The sequence below is a fragment of the Megascapheus bottae genome, chromosome 19 (genome assembly GCF_031878675.1).
Source record: "Megascapheus bottae isolate mThoBot1 chromosome 19, mThoBot2.hap1, whole genome shotgun sequence".
NCBI classification, from domain to species: Eukaryota; Metazoa; Chordata; class Mammalia; order Rodentia; family Geomyidae; genus Megascapheus; species Megascapheus bottae.
In genome coordinates this window covers 27,283,018-27,301,770 of record NC_143527.1, presented here as the reverse complement: position 1 = coordinate 27,301,770, position 18,753 = coordinate 27,283,018, and the positions used below count along the sequence as shown (strand labels likewise).

Here is an 18,753-nt window from a genome sequence, read left to right as displayed (position 1 = left end):
CACAGTTCAAAGCCAGCCCAGGCAGAAAAGTCCCTGAGACTCTTATCTCCAATTAACCACTCAATAACCAGAAGTGGTGCCCTGGCTCAGAGTGGTAGAGCACTAGCCTTGGTGCCCAGTTCAAGCCCCAAGACTTACTCCCCACCCCCCCAAAAAAATAATCCAAACTGCTATGCAGATTGTCCTAGTTTACTTTCCCACCAACAGTGCACTAGAGTTCCTTTTTCTTCAGGTCTAGGCCAGCATTTTTTTGGGTGGAATTCTTGATTTTGGCATTTCCTTTATGGACAGAGATGATGAACATGTGTCTATCATTCTTCTGAGAAGTTACTCTTCAGCTCCATTTATTGATTGGTTTATTAGGTTTTTTTTTTTTTTGAGGGGGTGGTTAATTTTTTGAGCTCCTTATTATGTTTTGGGCATTAGGCCTTTGTCAGATGTATTGCTGGTAAAGATCTTCTCCCAGTCTGTTGACTGCCTTCCCATTATTTTAAACTTGAGTGGAGATATGAACATTACCATCAAGTAGCAGAAGACCTGCAGAAGTTCTGCAGGTGGGGCCCTGGCACCTATGGTCACGTATAACAGCTCCAGGGAATTGACACTTGGATTTTGTCACCCATAGTCATCTTCTTCAGCACTCTCTCTACTATTACTTCCCTGAATGCTACCAGTACTTTGCTTCCCTCTTAGTCCCCTTATCCTCTGCCTTCTACCCTATACTCACTGAATCGGAATTACAAAAGTAGCTTACACAAAGAACCTTCAAAAAGAACATAAAACTTTATTAAGAACAGCTTATACAACCAAAGAAATGGGGGTAAACAATCTAGTAGAGTTCATTTTCCCATGTGCTACTGTCTCCTCAGAACAGTCTTGTGGATAGCTGGAATTAGAGCAGGCAACAAATGCTTTGTCTAAATCAATTCATTAAGTAACACAATATTCCCTTTCTGAATAGAGAAGAACTTGTTTACACTTTTAACAGTTCTGATATAGTGCAACAACTATGAGACAAGACTACATCTTTAGGAGCTATTTCTTAATACAATACAAAGCAGTTTAGTAGCTGTCATTTCATATAATGTAAATCTTTAAAATGGAAAATTCAGAAAGAAAGGGCCTTCAGATTTTCCTGATTAGTCATTTGTTCTTTTGAGTTTTTCTATTTAAGGACTTCTCATAACCAGTATATAAAAGATGAGTTCTCATCTACAGTGACAATTAACAATTTGGTGTTTTCTTTGAATTTTGCAAATCAAGACTGGATTATCCCAGTTTTTGCTGATTCTAAAGGATTTCTCATACAAAAACCCTGATTCAGAGTGCACATGACAGAGGTACCAAAATAGCTGCATAAAGAATGGTTTTCCTCAGGGGGAGGTTAGCTATAAAGTACAACTGATTCTCTCAAACTTTGTTCTCCTGTGATTCTTTCATTTACAGTAGAGATGGGAGAAGCAGAGGGAGCGCGCCTCATCAGATGACCACTCCAGACAGCTCTTGGGCTGTTCACGGGGGAAAGTAATGATATTCACTCAAAACTGTACCCCTACTGCAGGTGTGCAGACATGCTCTCTCGAGGAGCAAGGCCAGACTGCACTCAGTTGCATGATTTGTCTAGGGTACACACTGGACAAAATGCTCATGATTTAAAATTTGGTTTTGTAGTACCCCCAGCTTAACCCCATTTCTTGAGAACATCTAGTCTTCTTTTTAGGAAGGATAATTTTTTACTATAAGGCTTACCATTACAGTACTATTATAAGGCTGAAATGTGACTTCTAAAACAGACTAGTTTGTGTTCAGTTAGTAAGCTAACCAACATCTGAGGTTTGTGGGGGACTGACTGGTCAAGGGGCGCAATTCAGGTACTTGAGTACTATCACATCACAAATCTCATCCAGCTCTTTAAAAAAATAATGCATTTTTATCATAAATATTTAGAGAAGATACTGGTGTTAAAAATCAATACCTAAGTCAGAAGTTTGTCATGAATGGTGAAAATATTTCCACAGCTCTCAAATATTTTAAATGTTGCTATGAGTACATTATAAATTAGTTTTAAATGGAAAAAATATTTTTGAATGGATAAATCACATTAGCAGATCATAAATAAAGCCAAGATATTGAAATAAATTAGCATACAAGTTTTTGCCTTCACATTAACAACAAAAACCAACTTATTTTCGTAACAGTGATAACCAGGTTTTGTAGCTGTGTGTTTATTACCTCTCTCCTTTTCAGACTCTTTCCTTGTATTCTCATACCTAACCAAAGATGCATACACCTCAGTGTGTGTATGGCTCCATGCATAATTCCCTTAGGAGTGACAATGCAAATGCTGGCCAGGATCAACAATAAGTAACTTATCAACTATATCACAAGTACATCCATGGTTAAGTGGATTCGGTTTTCAGAGGAGCTTCAGTGGTAGTGTGACAGGGAACCTAACTATTGTTTCTGTGAGAAAATGTCCTAAGTTCCCAAAGCAGACCAAAACACTTTGAGTACACAATATATAAGTGGATGAATGACTACTTCTATGCATATGTTTTGGAGAGAGGTCAACATTTTTAAATCAGCTTCCAGAACTACTAGCTATTAAAAATAACATATCTGCCTTTTGCATTTGTAGTCATTTTAACTATAGTCTCTAACACTGAGAGAACAGAATGCAGACATTCAGAGTAGTGAGACATAATTGGCTTGTTCTATTAACTATCTAATTTGAATCTGATAGGAGAAATGTCTAATACATAAAGCAATGAAAGAGAAGCTTGTTCTAAATTATTATTAAACACAAATTCACAGCTTAACAATGAAATTCAAAAAGGCTGGAGAGCATGCAACTGCCCTAATACACAGGGTTAGAAATAAAAGGTAAAAGTACATTTGTTTTTGTATTTACATCTGTAAACATACAAATATAGAATTTACCAGATCTACCCTGTAGGTGTAGCACTGCTTCATTTTCAAGCATATAATCATTCAAAAGCCTTAAAGAAACAAAACCAATGTTCCAAGGTTAAGGTGTTAATGAATATTAAATTCTTGAGCTTTTAGTGCTAAAAGTTCTAGTTTTGAAACTATATACTGCCGAAGGAATAATAAAAGGATCATTACTTAATGATTCTTTTAATCCCATAGCTTTTTTGTTGAAGGAATCAATTATGTTCAAACAAGACTGACTTGACAAATAGAAATCAGTTCAGAACCAAAGCTCTTCTTTGGTGGAGTGTCAAAATCTACTCAAATAATTCAGAACAGTACAATCAAAGCATTCCCTATTTAGTAATCTTTTTATTCTGCACTGGCAGTTGGAACTGAACTCCTACAGTGCTATGGGGGAAAGTTCTCTAGGCTTTGACCTGACTCTCCCAGTGGCATCCATGTTTAGTGTTAAGTTACAGACCTCTAAGGAACCAAAGGCCTTAGAGAGGCATAGAACCAGCGTTGGTGTTGGGTTGAGAAGGGTGAAAATTATACTGGAACATTTAGTCCCTTCTGCAGTCAAGTCCTAAACTGTACCATAATAAAGTCTCAACCAGATCCTGATTAGTTCTTCCCCTTTAGAATCAGATAGTATACAGTGATTAGATACTGGAAAAAAAGAAAGAAAGAAAAAGAAAAGCAACTGAAAATACATGAAGAAATAGAAACATGGAATTTCTCACAAGGCCCTGCATCAAAAAAATTTACAAAAAGTTCTTTTGAAAATAATCACTATTGGTGAGTTATTGATACACAGGATCATCACCTTGTTTAGCCTAGTCACATTAACTTACTAGTAAAATAGTAAACAAACCCAACGTTTTAACAATTTTATAAAGTACTTGTCAGTTCTTTGTTAGTACCACTCTCCCAACAATATACAAAAATAATGCTTACAGAACTATCCAGCTAATCTGTCTTCATCTCTTCCAAAGTTCTGGGACCTGGAAAGAGGCAGGTTGTCAGTCTTCACTGTAGATGTCTCCAGCAAATGGTAGGTGCATGTGGCTGCCAGTGACATTTGGCAATCGAGATAAATCTGGCAGGCTCTGGATCCGAGACCTGAGTTCTTTTCTCACCAGGGAAACTCTGGCTAACTTGCACTTGTATTCCTGTAACAGCAAACCACTTTAGTTAGCATTTGGGGATTCTAGCTAATGCTCTGAAATAATAAAAACAAAAACCTGCTATTGTTGTCAATGACAAGATTATTCCAACCTGAATTTTAGCTTATCCAAACAGGTAAATACAATCAAACACTTTATTAAACCCATGATTTTGTACAATACACATTACTCAAAGAAGGAGCTTTAAAAATATGTAACTAGATAAACAGCATTATTTCTTTACAAAGGGACCCGAATAAGTGGAAGGCAACAGTACATGCATTCAGAGTGCTCAAAAGGAAGGATTCCAAGCCCAAGTCCTAAGTCCAGCAGACATATTTCTAAAATGATTATTTCTACAGATAAAACTGATTGTGTTGCTATCAGACCCACCTTTAAAATTCTTCACACTAAACACCAATGTCTCCTAGAGTAAACAGAATCCATATGAACAACCAAAAGTAAAGATTCCTCTTTTATACTGAATGTGTGTGTTGAAGCCCTAACCCCAATGTATCTGTACTCTTACCACTCAAGCAACACCTCCCTTTGGTTTTTTGCTAGTTAATTAGAGATAAAGAGTCTAATGGACTTTTCTGCTGGGGTTGGATTCAAACCACAATCCTCAAAGCCCAGCCTCCTGAGTAGTCAGGATTTGCCTGACTAAAATACTTACTTTTAAAACAAATCTAATAGATAATTTAAACATTTTCCCAGATATCCAACTTGCTTTGCATAGTTTTTATTCTTCACAAAACATAAGGAATCATTATTTTATACATGAAGAAATCGAACCTTTAAAAACTAAACAGAGGGCCAGGAGTTTGGCCTAGTGGTAAAGTGCTTGCCTAGCATCTACAAAGGCCGGGTTCGATTCCTCAGTACCACATATATAGAAAAAAACTGGAAGTGATGCTGTGGCTCAAGTGGTAGAGAAAAATTCCAAGGACAGTGCTCAGGCCCTGAGTTCAAGGCCTACAACTGGCCAAAAAAAATTAAATAAAAAAATTAAAAACTAAACAGAAACAGTACAAGATTAATGACAATTTATTTTGATACTACTTTAAAAATAGCTAACTATAAACTAATAGATCTTATTCCTGGTAGAATAATAAAATATTATCAAAAAAGATAATACAGGTTGGTGGTATAGTCCTTGCTGCAGCTGCAAAGTACTGCAAAGTTTGACCCCCAGCACTGCGGGGAAGAAGAAAGAGAAGGAAGAAGGAGGAGGAGGAGGAGAAGGAGGAGGAGGAAATAGGAGGGAGAGATGGAGGGAGAAAATAGTTAAAATACAACCAAAAATAGTTATAATACAACCAAAAGCTATTCTAAAGCTTTGCAGAACAGGTCCTAAATTATCCAGAGTAATGAAATTTTATTAAAAACATTACAAAACAATCTGTTACTTAACATTCCAAATAAATGGCTACTCAAGGCAAATCTATTAAAGTTACAGAACTAATACAAAGAATTTTGTGATATGACATCCAATATGAACACAAAAGTCCCTTAAAGCCAATCACGATGCATTGGAGTATTTTACTCAGATTATTTCCTCCTTGTTCAAGGTCCTCATGCAATTTCTCAATTCAAATGCCAGCTTATATTTCCTTCCACTGAGCCTCCCCCAATTACTTACTTCTTCTCTCATCTAGTTCATCACTATTTTGTGACCATTAACAATACTCATTGATATCCTACTCATGTTATGTGTCACATATATAGGACACTTTTTAAATGGTTGATGACTGCATAAACACCAAAAAAGGGTTAATCAGATCAAAGCACAATATACAAATAGATGAAATACCACAGCGAAACCTTATATACACAAAAAACACAAGGTTAATACTACATGAAATATCAGGAAAAATATGGATGATTTAACCAAAGAAAAGGGAGAGAGGAAAAAAATCATGTCTCTATATATTACCAGAAAGGCAGCATTCATAGGAAAATATATAGACTTTTTTCATGTACTAAACTAGCTACATAAAGTTTTTGGTTTGGCAGATGGGCAGGGTGGTAGCTCAGTGACAGATTCTGATCATGTGCTTGGTTGGCCCTGGGTTTCATCTCAACACTACATAAGACATCTGTGCCAGGGAAGAAGAAAATGTCAACAAAATCACTGACCAGTGTCTTTTCTACTACAAATAAGGTAACCAAAGAAAACCAGCTCTGTACCTTTATCCTCTGCTGTCTTGCCATCTTTATCTATCTTTGCTTAGCCAGTAGCTATTTAATGTTTTAAAAATGAAGTGCTGGACTGGGAGTGTAGCCTAGTGTTAGGGTGCTTTGACTAGAATGCATGAAGCCTTGGGTTCAATTCCTTGGTACACACACACAGAAAAAGCTGAAAGTGGTGTTATGGCTCAAGTGGCAGAGCGCTATTCTTGAACAGAGTACTCAAGCCTCAGGACTGGAAAAAAGAAGTGTAATATGAAGTCCACAGCTATGAGGATGAACTTCAGTGAGCATATGAGTGCATCTACTATATAGCCAACATGGAGATCAAGATGCAGATGGTCTCACAAGGCTTCTGTGTATCACCTCTCCCAACTTTTAATCAGTATCTTCCAAATTTGGTTGTCATTCTTTATAGTATCTGTATTAGTCAATAGTCAGATAAGCTACTAATATGTGTGCATGTGCGAGCGTGCATGCATGCATACACACCAGCTAGTACTAGGGTTTGAGCTCAGGGATTTTAGTGCTTCTCCCTTACCTTTTTCACTGGCGGCTGGTACTCTTAACACTTGCCACAGCTCTACTCCCAGTTTTTTGCTGTTTAAATAGATAGAGATAAGAATCTCTCAGAAATGGGCCAGGAGTTTGGTCTAGTGGTAGAGTGCTTGCGTAGCATGCACGAAGACCCGGGTTCGATTCCTCGGTACCCCATATACACAGCAAAAAGCTGGAAGTGGTGCTGAGGCTTAAGTGGTACAGTGCTAGCCTTGAGAAAGTCCAAGGACAGTCCTCAAGCCCTGAGCTCAAGCCCAGGACCGGCAAAAAACAAAAAAAAAAAAAACAAAAAAAAAAAACAAAAAAAAAACCTCTCAGACTTTCCTGGCTGTGTTATCTTTAAACCACTATCTTCAGATCCCAGTACAACTAATAATATGGATGTCAGTCGCCCGCTGGCACCCAGCTTCAACTCACTTAATAAATCTTTATCCTGAGAAATAATAACAGTGTAATGACAGGCTTACTGTTCTACCCTGACTTTTGACTTTTAACAGAGTAAAATGAAATGACTAATAACAGTCTTCTTAGGAAGTGGTGCTGTGGCTCAAGGGGTAGGGCTTGACAAGCTCAGGGTCAACCCCCAGGCCAAGTGTTCAAGTCCCATGACAGACAGACAGACAGACAGACAGACAGACAGACAGACACACACACACACACACACACACACACACACACACACACACACACACGAATAATTAAGTCTTCTCAGACGGCACTGTGGCACTAGTCACCACCAGCCTTATTCTTCATGGACAAGGCACTGCATGCATGCCTCTCTATTCTTCTCTTTGACTTTACTGATTCACCTTTTACTTGCCAGTATCATCACTTTCACTCTGAAATTATCTTTTCTAACAGTCTGTTTTTCCAGTTCCAACTTCATACAAAGCTCAGTCTCACTGCTTAAATCCAAGCCCTTCCACTTCCATTATGGCTTAGGTAACTTTTCACTGTCTAGAAGCCCCTCCTCTTGTCCCTTTATCCTTACTCGGGTCCCCAGCTGCACCCCTCTGCACTGTCCTGTTGTGCTCTAAGGGGCTAGAGCCTAATTCAGGAGCCTGGAGTCTGCCAAACCTACACTGACACTGCCATGGAAACTTTTCCTGCTGCAGCTTCAAGATAACCTCTTAAAATGTGCTTGTACTCCAAGTTTTGTTTTGTTTTGACTTCAATTACTTCTGAAGTTAAATATTACATGATTGTTTTCTGACTTTATATACATAATTAGGGGAAAATTTACTTCTTAAGTATTTGTATTTCTGACAGTACCCGCAAAAGCACTAAAAATTAACAGAATCCCTTGGGGCCAGGAGTTTGGCCTAGTGGTAGAGTGCTTGCCTAGCATGCAGGAAGACCCGGGTTCAATTCCTCAGTACCACATACATAGAAAAAAAGCTGGAAGTGGTGCTGAGGCTCAAGTGGTAAAGCTCTAGCCTTGAGAAAGTCCAAGGACAGGGCTCATGCCCTGAGCTCAAGCCCAGGACTGGCACACCATGACACCAGCACATCTGGACTGAAGCACTACCTCCTGAGACTACTACCTCTGTGATTGTGGGCAGGAGCCACTAGACCCAAGTGGTACCTCCTTTATTTGTTCTCAAACTTACTCCTTCAAGTAAGTTTATTTTCGACATTATATATTTTATGACTGCCTTTTGTCTTATATATGATGCTAATAATTCAGCTCTCCTCTTTTATAGAACAAAGGTTACTTAAAAACAAAACATAACAATAACAACAAAAACCCAGCAAGCCAGTAGTTGTGGTACATACTTAAAAATCCCAGCAATCAGGAGGCACTGACTGGCAGGACTGGCAGTTCAAGGCCAGCGTGAGGCTACATAGTGTGACCCTATCTCAAAACACAAAACCACACAAAGAATGGACAATTTCCAGTGCAGCCATAAGGAGATCTTAACTGGCCAACTAAGGTTGTGGCCACTTCTGAGATCACACCAACTCGACTGAAACTACACTGACTTCCCACCCACCTTCCACTGATACTGTAGCAGACAGAAATGCACCAAACCTGGAAGCGGAACACTGATTCCCACTAGCTGCCTGTATGGTGTTCCCCTGGAACTGAACCCATGGATTTCAGAATGTTGTGAAAACCAGACTTTTATCCAGATCGCTCCTTCTCTTGTTTGTGAAATTTACCTCTAGAGTTTTTCTCAAGTCTAACAATGATTAGCTCAGGATAAAAAGTTGTATTAGAAATTAGCAACGAGTAAACAAAAACACTCTAGTGTAAACACTTAAGACTCTTCTCTGGACATTTTCTTAAGCAATTCTGGGACTTGAACTCAGGGCCCTCACATTCCCTCAGCTTGCTTGCTCACAGCCAGCTCCATATCATCTGAGCCACACCTCCAAACCAGCTTTTGGCTAGTCAACTGGAGATGTGGAATTTCGGGATCATTCTGTCCAGATTGGCCTTGGACCTTGATCCTTGATCTCAGCCTTCTGAAGAGCTAGAATTACAGGCATGAGCCACGGGCACCTACCCAACATTTCTTTAAAAATGTACGTATTTACATAAAATATGGCCACATATATGCTAACATCCAAGCAATGTTTTCCAGTATAAATCTCAATATATATACCTTTAGTCTAAAATCTGATGATTTGTTTACTTCTTAGCATTTCACTTACTAATATATTTGGTAGTTAAAATAAATGTATTATTGGAGGGAAAAAATAGAACAAATTCATGTTGAAGTCAAACATAATCAACCATATGCAAAGTCAGAATGGAGATAAAAATTTCAAAACGTAAGTCTTTTAGCTAATGGTAATCTCCATGACCCTAATTCTGTTCTCCTAGACTTCTTTGTGGTTTTGTTGGGGATGTATTTCATTCAGTTCTTTGTCTTATCATTGAAGTTACTGCCTTCAATGTAACTATTAAGCTTTGTTTCAGTCTCCAACTTGGCAGCAGAAGTGAGGACTTCAATTTGGGGAAAGCCTGGGGAAGGAAAGTTCTTGAGACCTCCTATCAACCACTGGAGCAGTGGTATATACCTGTCATCTTAGCCATGTGGGAGGCTGAGGTCAGGAGGACCACAGTTTCAGGATGGGTGGGGCAGAAAAAAATTTTCCAGACTTCAACAGAAAGTTGGCATGGTGGCATATTAGCCTGTCATCCCAGCTACAGTGAGAAGTAAGAAATAAAAGAGCTGTAATCTATGTGCAAAACTGAGCAGAAAATGATATCCTATATCTAATGTACCTAACCAAATAAAAGGGTGGAGGTATGGTCAGTGACAGAGCACCTGCCTGGCAAGCATAATGCTGCGTTCAAACCCCAGGCCTGCCGTAAAAGCTTTTATGTACATTTTTTAAATCATCATATTTGTTTTGATTTCATTTTGCTTTGCCCTTAGGAACCCTTCGTAGGTTAAGACAGGAAAAGCTAAATGAAGGGTAACACACACACACACACACACACACACACACACACACACTCTCTCTCTCTCTCTCTCTCTCTCTCTCTCTCTCTCTCTCTCTCTCTCTCTCTCTCCTAAACAATGCAAATACATTTCATGTCTTAATATACTAAGCATGGGGCCGGGAGTTTGGCCTAGTGGTTAAAGTGCTTGCCTAGCATGCATGAAGACCCGGGTTTGATTCCTCGGTACCACATACATAGAAAAAAGTCGGAAGTGGTGCTGAGGCTCAAGTGGTAGAGCTCTAGCCTTGAGAAAGTCCAAGGACAGTGCTCAGGCCCTGAGCTCAAGCCCAGGACTGGCAAAAAAAAAAAAAAAAAGTTGGAAGTGGTACTGTGGTCAAGTGGTTTGAGACAGTGCCCAGGCCCAGAGTTCAAGCCCCACAACCGGCAAAAAACAAGCAGACAGGCAATATACTAAGCATGATGCTTGGAATTGGCCATAGGTTCCCATGTGAACAACAACAGGGAATTTCTCAGACCAGAAATTAATCAGGTCTGTTACCAGCTCTAGGAGAGAGAATGTAAAGACCTCAGTAGCTTGCTTTATTCATCTTTTAAAGAAAACAAATGCTTAGCTAGGTGTGGTGGTCCATGACTCTAAGCTTATTACTCAGAAGATATGGATTTAGGAGAACAGAGGTTCAAGACCAGCCAAGACAAAGAGCTACTGAGAGGCTATCTCAACCAGTAAGCTGGGCCTGGTGGTCTGACCTGTCGTCTCCATTATGTGACAGAATCAATCTGAGGCTGGCCCCAAGCAAAAACACAAGACGCTACCTAAATAAAGCAAACGAAGGCTGGAGGTATGGATCAAGTGGTAGAACAAATACCAAACCAGAGAGAAGCCCTGGGTTCAAACCCAAGAGTGCCTGCCATCCCCTCACCCAAAGAAAAAAATTTCTCAAACTCATCTTAGTATCAAATACTGGAATTGATCACATTACCAAGAAATAAGGTAACATAACATCTTTTTCTCATTTTATCCCCATGTTACCCCATATTCTCAGAAAGAGTTCCCATTTTTTCAACTGACTATAGGAAAATATTATCTTTTAGGTTAAGTAAATCAGTTTTGTGTAAATAGATGTCATTTAATATGAATGTCAGAGCTCACATTCTTCAGCAGTTCTGTTACTGCAAACTTTCATTCACCTTCTGGATTAATAAATTGAAAAGACATGCTTTACCATGCCATCTGCAAGGAACCTAATGCCTAACCAGCTACTGACTGGGTTTTAAAACAGCAATAATGCTAAATTATAATGCAGGCATACATATTTTGAGATTATCTAGCACTGTTACCTCAAACCAAATAGCTGCCACATTTCTATGTCCTCTCTGAATGCCTACCTGTCCTAAGTGTTCCCTTTAATCTTCAGATAGACTAGTACTAGCAATGTACTACTATAGATGGTAGAGCAATATTAACTACATACTTAGAATCTTCAGCCAAAGCTAACAGAGGAAGGGCGGGGGGAAGACTAAAACCTAGACAGATTAGCTTCAGTCCTCATGCTTTACCATGAAACTATCCTTTCTTATTATCCTGGAAATATTTTAGGATAGATATTCTAAAGTATGTTGTCCAATAGAAAACTAGGTCTATTAACTACTGGGTCACCACAGTCATGTCGTAAACCTTAAAACTCCAACGAAAGGTTGGGTGTGGTGGCTCATGCCTAATCCTTGCTACTCAGGAGGCTGAGATCTGAGCTTCAAGGTTCAAAGCCAGCAAGGGCACAAAAGGACCAGAGATTCTTATCTCCAATTAACTTCTAGAATGGGAAGTGGGGCTTGGCTCAAGGGAAGGGCAGTAGCCTTGAGCTAAGAGCTCAGGGACAGAGGGACAGCGACCCAGCCAAATTCAAGCCCATCACTTACACACTCACATACACACACACAAAAAATTCCAATGAAACCATAACCTGTCAATAAGACCTGTTAAAGCAATGTTTGGCTTTCCTGGTAGGAAATCAAGAGTCTAGTAGCAACTGCAGAGCAGACAGAAGGGTAAGGAAGGCAAAAAGAAATGGCAGAAAGGTGCTCAATATTCCTGCAGTCAATTTTTCCCTTGGTGGAGTGTACGTGTGTGTGTGTGTGTGTGTGTGTGTGTGTGTGTGTGTGTGTGTGTGTGTGTGCACGCAGGCATGCAGAAGCCAGAATCTCATAGCATATAACGTTTAGAATTTCTGCTCTCTCTATAGTGTTTGCCTTTTCCATTAGAAAACACTGTATTAATCAATTCTATAAACTCCTGGTTTGGTCATTTTAAAACTTATATCATACATGACTAATTCTGATGTTTATTTAGACTTGTAGACTTTGTTATTCACTTGTATCATTTTTTTTATTGAACCCTAAAACATATCAGACAACAAACTATAGAGTAAACATGTCTGTGTATAATGAAGGTGTAACATTAAGCTTGTCAGGAATAAAGCTAGTTTTAGAAGCAGATGCTAGAGACTCTAACCCATTGTGAACATAGCACGCTTTAGTGCACTGGATGGAGGCTTTAACCACAGCTGGATTTCCCTATTCAACTTCAGCAAAATAAACTTGCCAGTTTGCCCAGAGGGAGGGGCCCAGGTGGCAAAAGAAAATACCTTAGAGAACAACTGAGAGAATGAGATAAAATTTATGTGAAACCAAGTGCTGGTGGCTCACACCTATATTAGCTACTCAGGAGGCTAAAATCTGAGGGTCTGGGTTCAAATTTAGCCCAGAGACTCGACTCTTCAATTAACTACCAGAAAGTACCAGGAGTGGTACTATGAAAAAGTGGTAGAGTGCTAGCCTTGAGCAAGTGAGCTCAGCAACAGTACCCAGGCCTTCAGTTCAAGCTGCACAAAGGACTCCCCCCACCCAAATATACATATGAATGACATGTTAACAGCAACAAGCAAGACAATGCTGCCAGTTTAAATGACTAATTATAGCTTAACCCTACACTACCTACATTGCTGTGCTAACAGCTACATCTAGTTGGTGTTTCCTCTGAAGTAAGTCTAACCAAGGAGCTAAAGTAAAAGGGCCACCAGGTATATATGATCCCAGCAGTTTCAGGAGGACAGAATACTAAATTCTAGTACATTACAGTGTTCTGTCTGTTCACTCCAGATTTGAGACACGGTTTCCCTGTGTGGTCCATGATCTTCTTCTACTTGCTGAGTGGTAGAATTATGTAAGTATATTACCACACCATTTTCTCATTTCTGTGTTCTTTCCTCTTTTGAGTTTTCCTTTCACAAATTAGCAAATATGTCAAAATCAAGCCATGATGATACCATGGAAAACATTTTCGTTTTGAACAGCAGTGTCTAGGGAGTAATGTGGATGTTGATAATTGTTAACAGAAGTCCATATGATGATGCCCACAGTCCCACTAGCTGGACAAGCCATACTAAAAAAGAGAATTTGTATACTTCTGTGTTGGGACTCAACTGGCACAACTCCATCTTTCTTACAGTTTAAGCAATTTTCATTTCATAGCTATTATGGCTTATACTATTTCCCTTGCCTAGAATTCTCCAACTACTCCTTTGCTGAACAGAAAAGGTAGGGATTAGCCAGGCTCGGTGGCTCATGCCTATAACCCCAGCTACTCAGGAGGCTGAGATCTGAGGATCCCGGTTCAAAGCCGATCTAGGCACTAAAGTCCATGAGACTCTTATCTCCAACTGACCACCAGAAAACAGGAAGTGGGGCTTGGCTCAAGGGGTAGGGTGATAGCCTCGAGCTGAAGAGCACAGGGACAACACCCAGACCCAGAATTCAAGCCCCACAACTGACCCCCCCACCCCCAAAAAAGGGAAAAAAAGAAAAAAGTTTTTCCATTACTTTGTATTAAGGATATGTTTTATTTATGTAAACTAACTGGGGATGAAGGAAATATTCACATGTCCACATATAGTAAACAAATGAGGGGTGGGAGAAGCTAAGGGACACCACCCAGGCCTTGAGTTCAAGCCCCATGACTGGCATACACACAAAAGTTGATGAAATAGTAGGTGGTATTTGTGTCATCATCAATGGATTGTATAATGAGTATATACTTTGTGATTTGAAAACACTTTAATCCACTTAGCAACCACAAACAGATTTCCAAACACTGCCAATTCTGCAATTCCTCTCTGCTGTAACAGTCTACTTAGTGAAATTCAAGTGCCAACTACTTTCAAATCCCCCTCCACTCCTGAAAACTCAGCTGTTACTAGAGTAACAAAGACTGCAGCAGTTAACGGTCAAGCCTTTCCTTTGTCTCTGCAGGTAGAGCAACTGCATTACTTCTTTTAACCATTATAATGCCTCTCCTGTCCAGGAGTAAGTGAGCAAAAACAAAGAGCACAGACATTCTCACATACAACTATATGAAAGGATTCAGATCTCATTTCTAGTTCCAGCTTTTCCACTAGGTGGCACCATTACCCTTCCCTCATTCTGCTGAGTCCCTGCCCACTAATTATTCATGCTAAGCAGTTTATTGTTAATGTCTCTTCTTATTGAAGGGAACAAAAGGACAATTTACTTTACAGCTTATAAATGGTCATTTTTTCCCAATGTTCAAAATGATCAGCCAACTTTCTAGATACTATGCCTTGAACACAGAGCATCTAAATCTTTTTAAGGACAGTAGCCCTTACCCTGGGTCATAGTTTTAACATGGTCCAAAAATACTATTGTTCAAATGGGAATGAAGGTATTTTGAAGGGCTGGAGGTGTGGCCCAAGTGGTACATACAGGACTTGCCCAGCATGCACAAACTCCTGGGTTCAATCCCTAGTACCACAAAAATAAAAATAATTGAGAAATCACTTATGTAGCATTTCAATATAGTTTTATTTTTGTTAACCCCTATCAGAGCCTAACTTGTAAGCTAAACTTTATCATAGGTATAAATATATAGGGAAAAAAACCATAGTATTTATAGAGTTTGGCACTATGATCCATTCTACAGCCACTGTGTGTCTTATAAAGCATCCCTCCAGATAATGGGATACTACTGAAATATAAGACTTAAAAATGGAAAAGCCAGGAGTGGTGCTATGGCTCAAGTGGTGGTAGAGCTCTAGCCTTGAGAAAGCCCAAGGACAGTGCTAAGGCCCTGAGTTTAAGCCCCAGGGCTGGCAAAAAAATAAATAAATAAAATAAAAAAATAAAAATGGATCAAATAGGGTGAAGACCTGGCCCAATAATGCAGCACTTGCCTAACATATACAAAAGTCTGCGTTTGATCCCCAGCAATCCCCGCCTCCCCCTCAAAGAAAGCTAATTGTTCTAGATATACTTTGTGTGCGTGTGTGTTAGCCATGGGGCTTGAACTCTGGGTTTGGCCGCTGCTCCTGAGCTCTTCAGCTCAAGGTTGGCGCTCTACCACTTGAGCCACAGCGCCACTTCTAGATATACTTCAAGTAAGGGGAAAACAAGCCAACAGATCTGCTATGGAAGGAGTGGGGGCATAGTGGGTGGAGCCAAGACAGGGATAGAAGCCAGAAACATAAGCTGACTGTAAAAACAACTGACTCAGCAAAACTGAGAACACGTTGGCAATGGCAAAGCAAAAGCCCTGATATGGAAATGTACTTCATGGGCTTGAAGTACCAAGTGGAAGCCCCATACTGGCTTATTACCAATATCCCACAGGACACTGTATGAATCTATTTTGCCAGTCATGAAGCTTGAACTCCAGGGCTATCCCTGAGCCTCCGTGCTCAAGGTTAGTGCTCTACCACTTAAGCCACAGTACCACTTCCAGATTTTCCTAAGTAATTTATTGGAGATAAATCCTCAGATGATCTCAGCCTCCGAAGTAGGTAAGATTACAAGCATAAGCCACCCCACACAGTTCACTGTATGAATTTAAAGTAAGATACAAATGACCAAGGAGGGCACTGGAGTGCTTTAAACAGGGCTGTGACAGGACTTGGCTCCTAAAAGACCTATCAAGTAATAGTCACATAGGAGATATTAGAAGGACCAGCAATGCCAGTCAGGCATTGGTTGTTCATGTCTTTCATCCTACTACAGGAAGTAGAGGTGAGAGGATCACAAATTTGATGCCAGCCCAGGCTATATAGTGAGACGGTAACAAAATAAATATTAAGTATAGTGGTAAAATAATAAAAATAGAGGGAACTAATCAAAATCCATATAAATCGTAGTTATGATTAGTTGAAATTATAAGCATGCAAACTAGAAATAAAATCATCTACTGGGTATCTGCTCACACATGTAATCCTAGCTACTCAGAGAGCTGAGATCTGAGGATCACAGTTCAAAGTCAGCTTAGCAGGAAAAGTTTGTGAGATTCATTAACTACCAAAGAGCTGGATGTGGCACTATGGCTCCAACTGGTAAAGCACTAGCCCTGAGCACAAAAAGGCCTTGAGTTCAAATACAAGTGTGTGTGTGTGGGGGGGGGGGAATCATATGTGTGTAATGAAAGATAAAACAAATGGACTGCCAGTATACTTTTATACTAACTTCTAATATAAAACTTTACAAGACCTATCTCCACAGTGGCTATGCCTGTCATCTCAGTGACAGAGGGAAGCACAGAGCACCTCAGTCAAGGCTAGCCTGGACACAATATACCTGAAGAAAGTAACCAACACCAAAAGGGGTGGCAGAGTAGTAGAAGTGGTAGAATGCCTGCCTAGCAAGTGGGAGGCCTAGAATTCAAATCTCAGTACTGCTTAAAAAAAAAAAAAAAGAAAAAGAAAAAGAAAAAAGAAGGGCCAGGAGTTTGGCCTGTGGTAAGAGTGCTTGCCTAGCATGCATGAAGACCCAGGTTCGATTCCTCAGTACCACATACATAGAAAAAGGCAGAAATGGTACTGTGGCTTAAGTAGTAAAGCTCTAGCTTTGAGAAAGCCCAAGGTTAAGAGCTCAAACCCAAGACTGGCCAAAAAAAAAAAAAAAAATATATATATATATATATATATAGCCAATTTCTTAACTGATCCTCTAAACTCATGTACCATTTTCACTATCCAGTTTATCACATTTAAATGTTCAACGATACAGGAGAATTGTGAACTGCTGATGTGGAAAATATGTCTTTATTCTTAAGTCCAGTCAAAGAAATGTTCAAATATCTCAAGTAATTTTCTACTCATCTCACAAAAGAATCATTTAGTTCTAAATGGTAATATATAAAAAGTTCTGTTGAATAATTTCATGATTTATAAAACAGAATATGTTTTTTTAAAAAACTTGCCTATACTGGGCATAGCTCAAGCCTGTAATCCTACCTACTTGGGAAGTAGAGTAGAGGGAGAACTACAGATAGAATCCAACCTGTGCATAAAAGTTAGATTCTGTCCCAACCAGTAGCTGGTCACAATGGTGCATGCCTATTATCTAGGTAGTCTGCCTTTCCGTAGACAGGAAGCCCTATGGCTAGGAAGGGTGATATGTGCCTGTCATCACCAGCAACATGAAGAAGCACATAGGAGGATTACAACATACGCCTGCCATGTTTTAAAGTGAAACCTTATCTCAAAAAGAATGTGAAAAGGCTCTAGAGGAATGGCTCAAGGGGTAAAGCATTTGCCTTATAAGTTAATGAGGCCCTGAGTTCAACAGTACTATCACAAAGAAAAAAAAAAAGATGAAGATAATTGAGATCATTGGTGGTTTCATTAACATGCAGTTATGCTGAACAACAAAATTTCCTAGATTTTAAGATAGTGATTCTATCTGAAGGATTAGAAAATTTTAAAAAATGAGATTTAGCTTTTACTGTAGTCTTACATTTCTCTAAGTAAAAACAGAAAGCAAATGCTCTTTGGAATAAGTACACAAACTATGAAGACAGAGTCTCTGGATTCTAAACAGTTACTAGCTCTTTGTGACACTGAACAAGCTATTTGTGTCTCTCTATGCCTCAGTTCCACGTGAGAAATAATATGTCCTGCTGTATAAATTAAATGAATTAAGCTGGGCACTGGTGGCTCATGCCTGTAATCCTAGCTGCTCAGGAGGCCGAGATCTGAGGACTGGGCACGAAAATCCATGAGACTCTTATCTCCAAATAACCACCAGAAAAGCAGAAATGGTGACACTCAAGTGGCTGAGTGTCAGCCTTGAGTGGAAGAGACAGAACAACAGCCAGGCCCAGAGTTCAAGCCCCGTGACCCACCAAATATAAATAAATAATAAAAAATTTAAAAATTAAGTTGTGTCATGCCTAGAATATTCTTGGCCTCACCATCTGTAACAAATAACCAAAAGCTGACTTGAATGCACTGGGGGATCAAAGGGGTTACTGAGGGACAGGGATAAGAAGCCGCCCTGTTTTCTACACATACATTTCAACCAGACATTCTAATTCTGAAACAAGTGGTAAGTGGCCAACATTGCGAGAAAGCAGTATAAGTAGAAAAGTAAGAAAGGTTTCAGTCTGCTCTTCAATTTTCAAAAACATGAGACAATACAGGCTTTAGAGTT

The 18,753-nt window shown here is 39.5% G+C and overlaps 1 protein-coding gene across 1 annotated transcript in view; it reads right to left on the bottom strand.

Moving 5' to 3' along the window:
• Positions 1 to 764: 764 nt before the first annotated feature.
• Rprd1a (regulation of nuclear pre-mRNA domain containing 1A) overlaps positions 765 to 18,753 on the bottom strand; it is a 48,695-nt gene continuing 30,706 nt past the window's right edge. Inside the window, exon 7 of the mRNA XM_090353241.1 lies at positions 765 to 4,106. Within this exon, the coding sequence (XP_090209367.1) occupies positions 3,957 to 4,106 (150 nt within the window). The 3' untranslated portion in view covers positions 765 to 3,956. The remainder of the gene's footprint in view (positions 4,107 to 18,753) is intronic.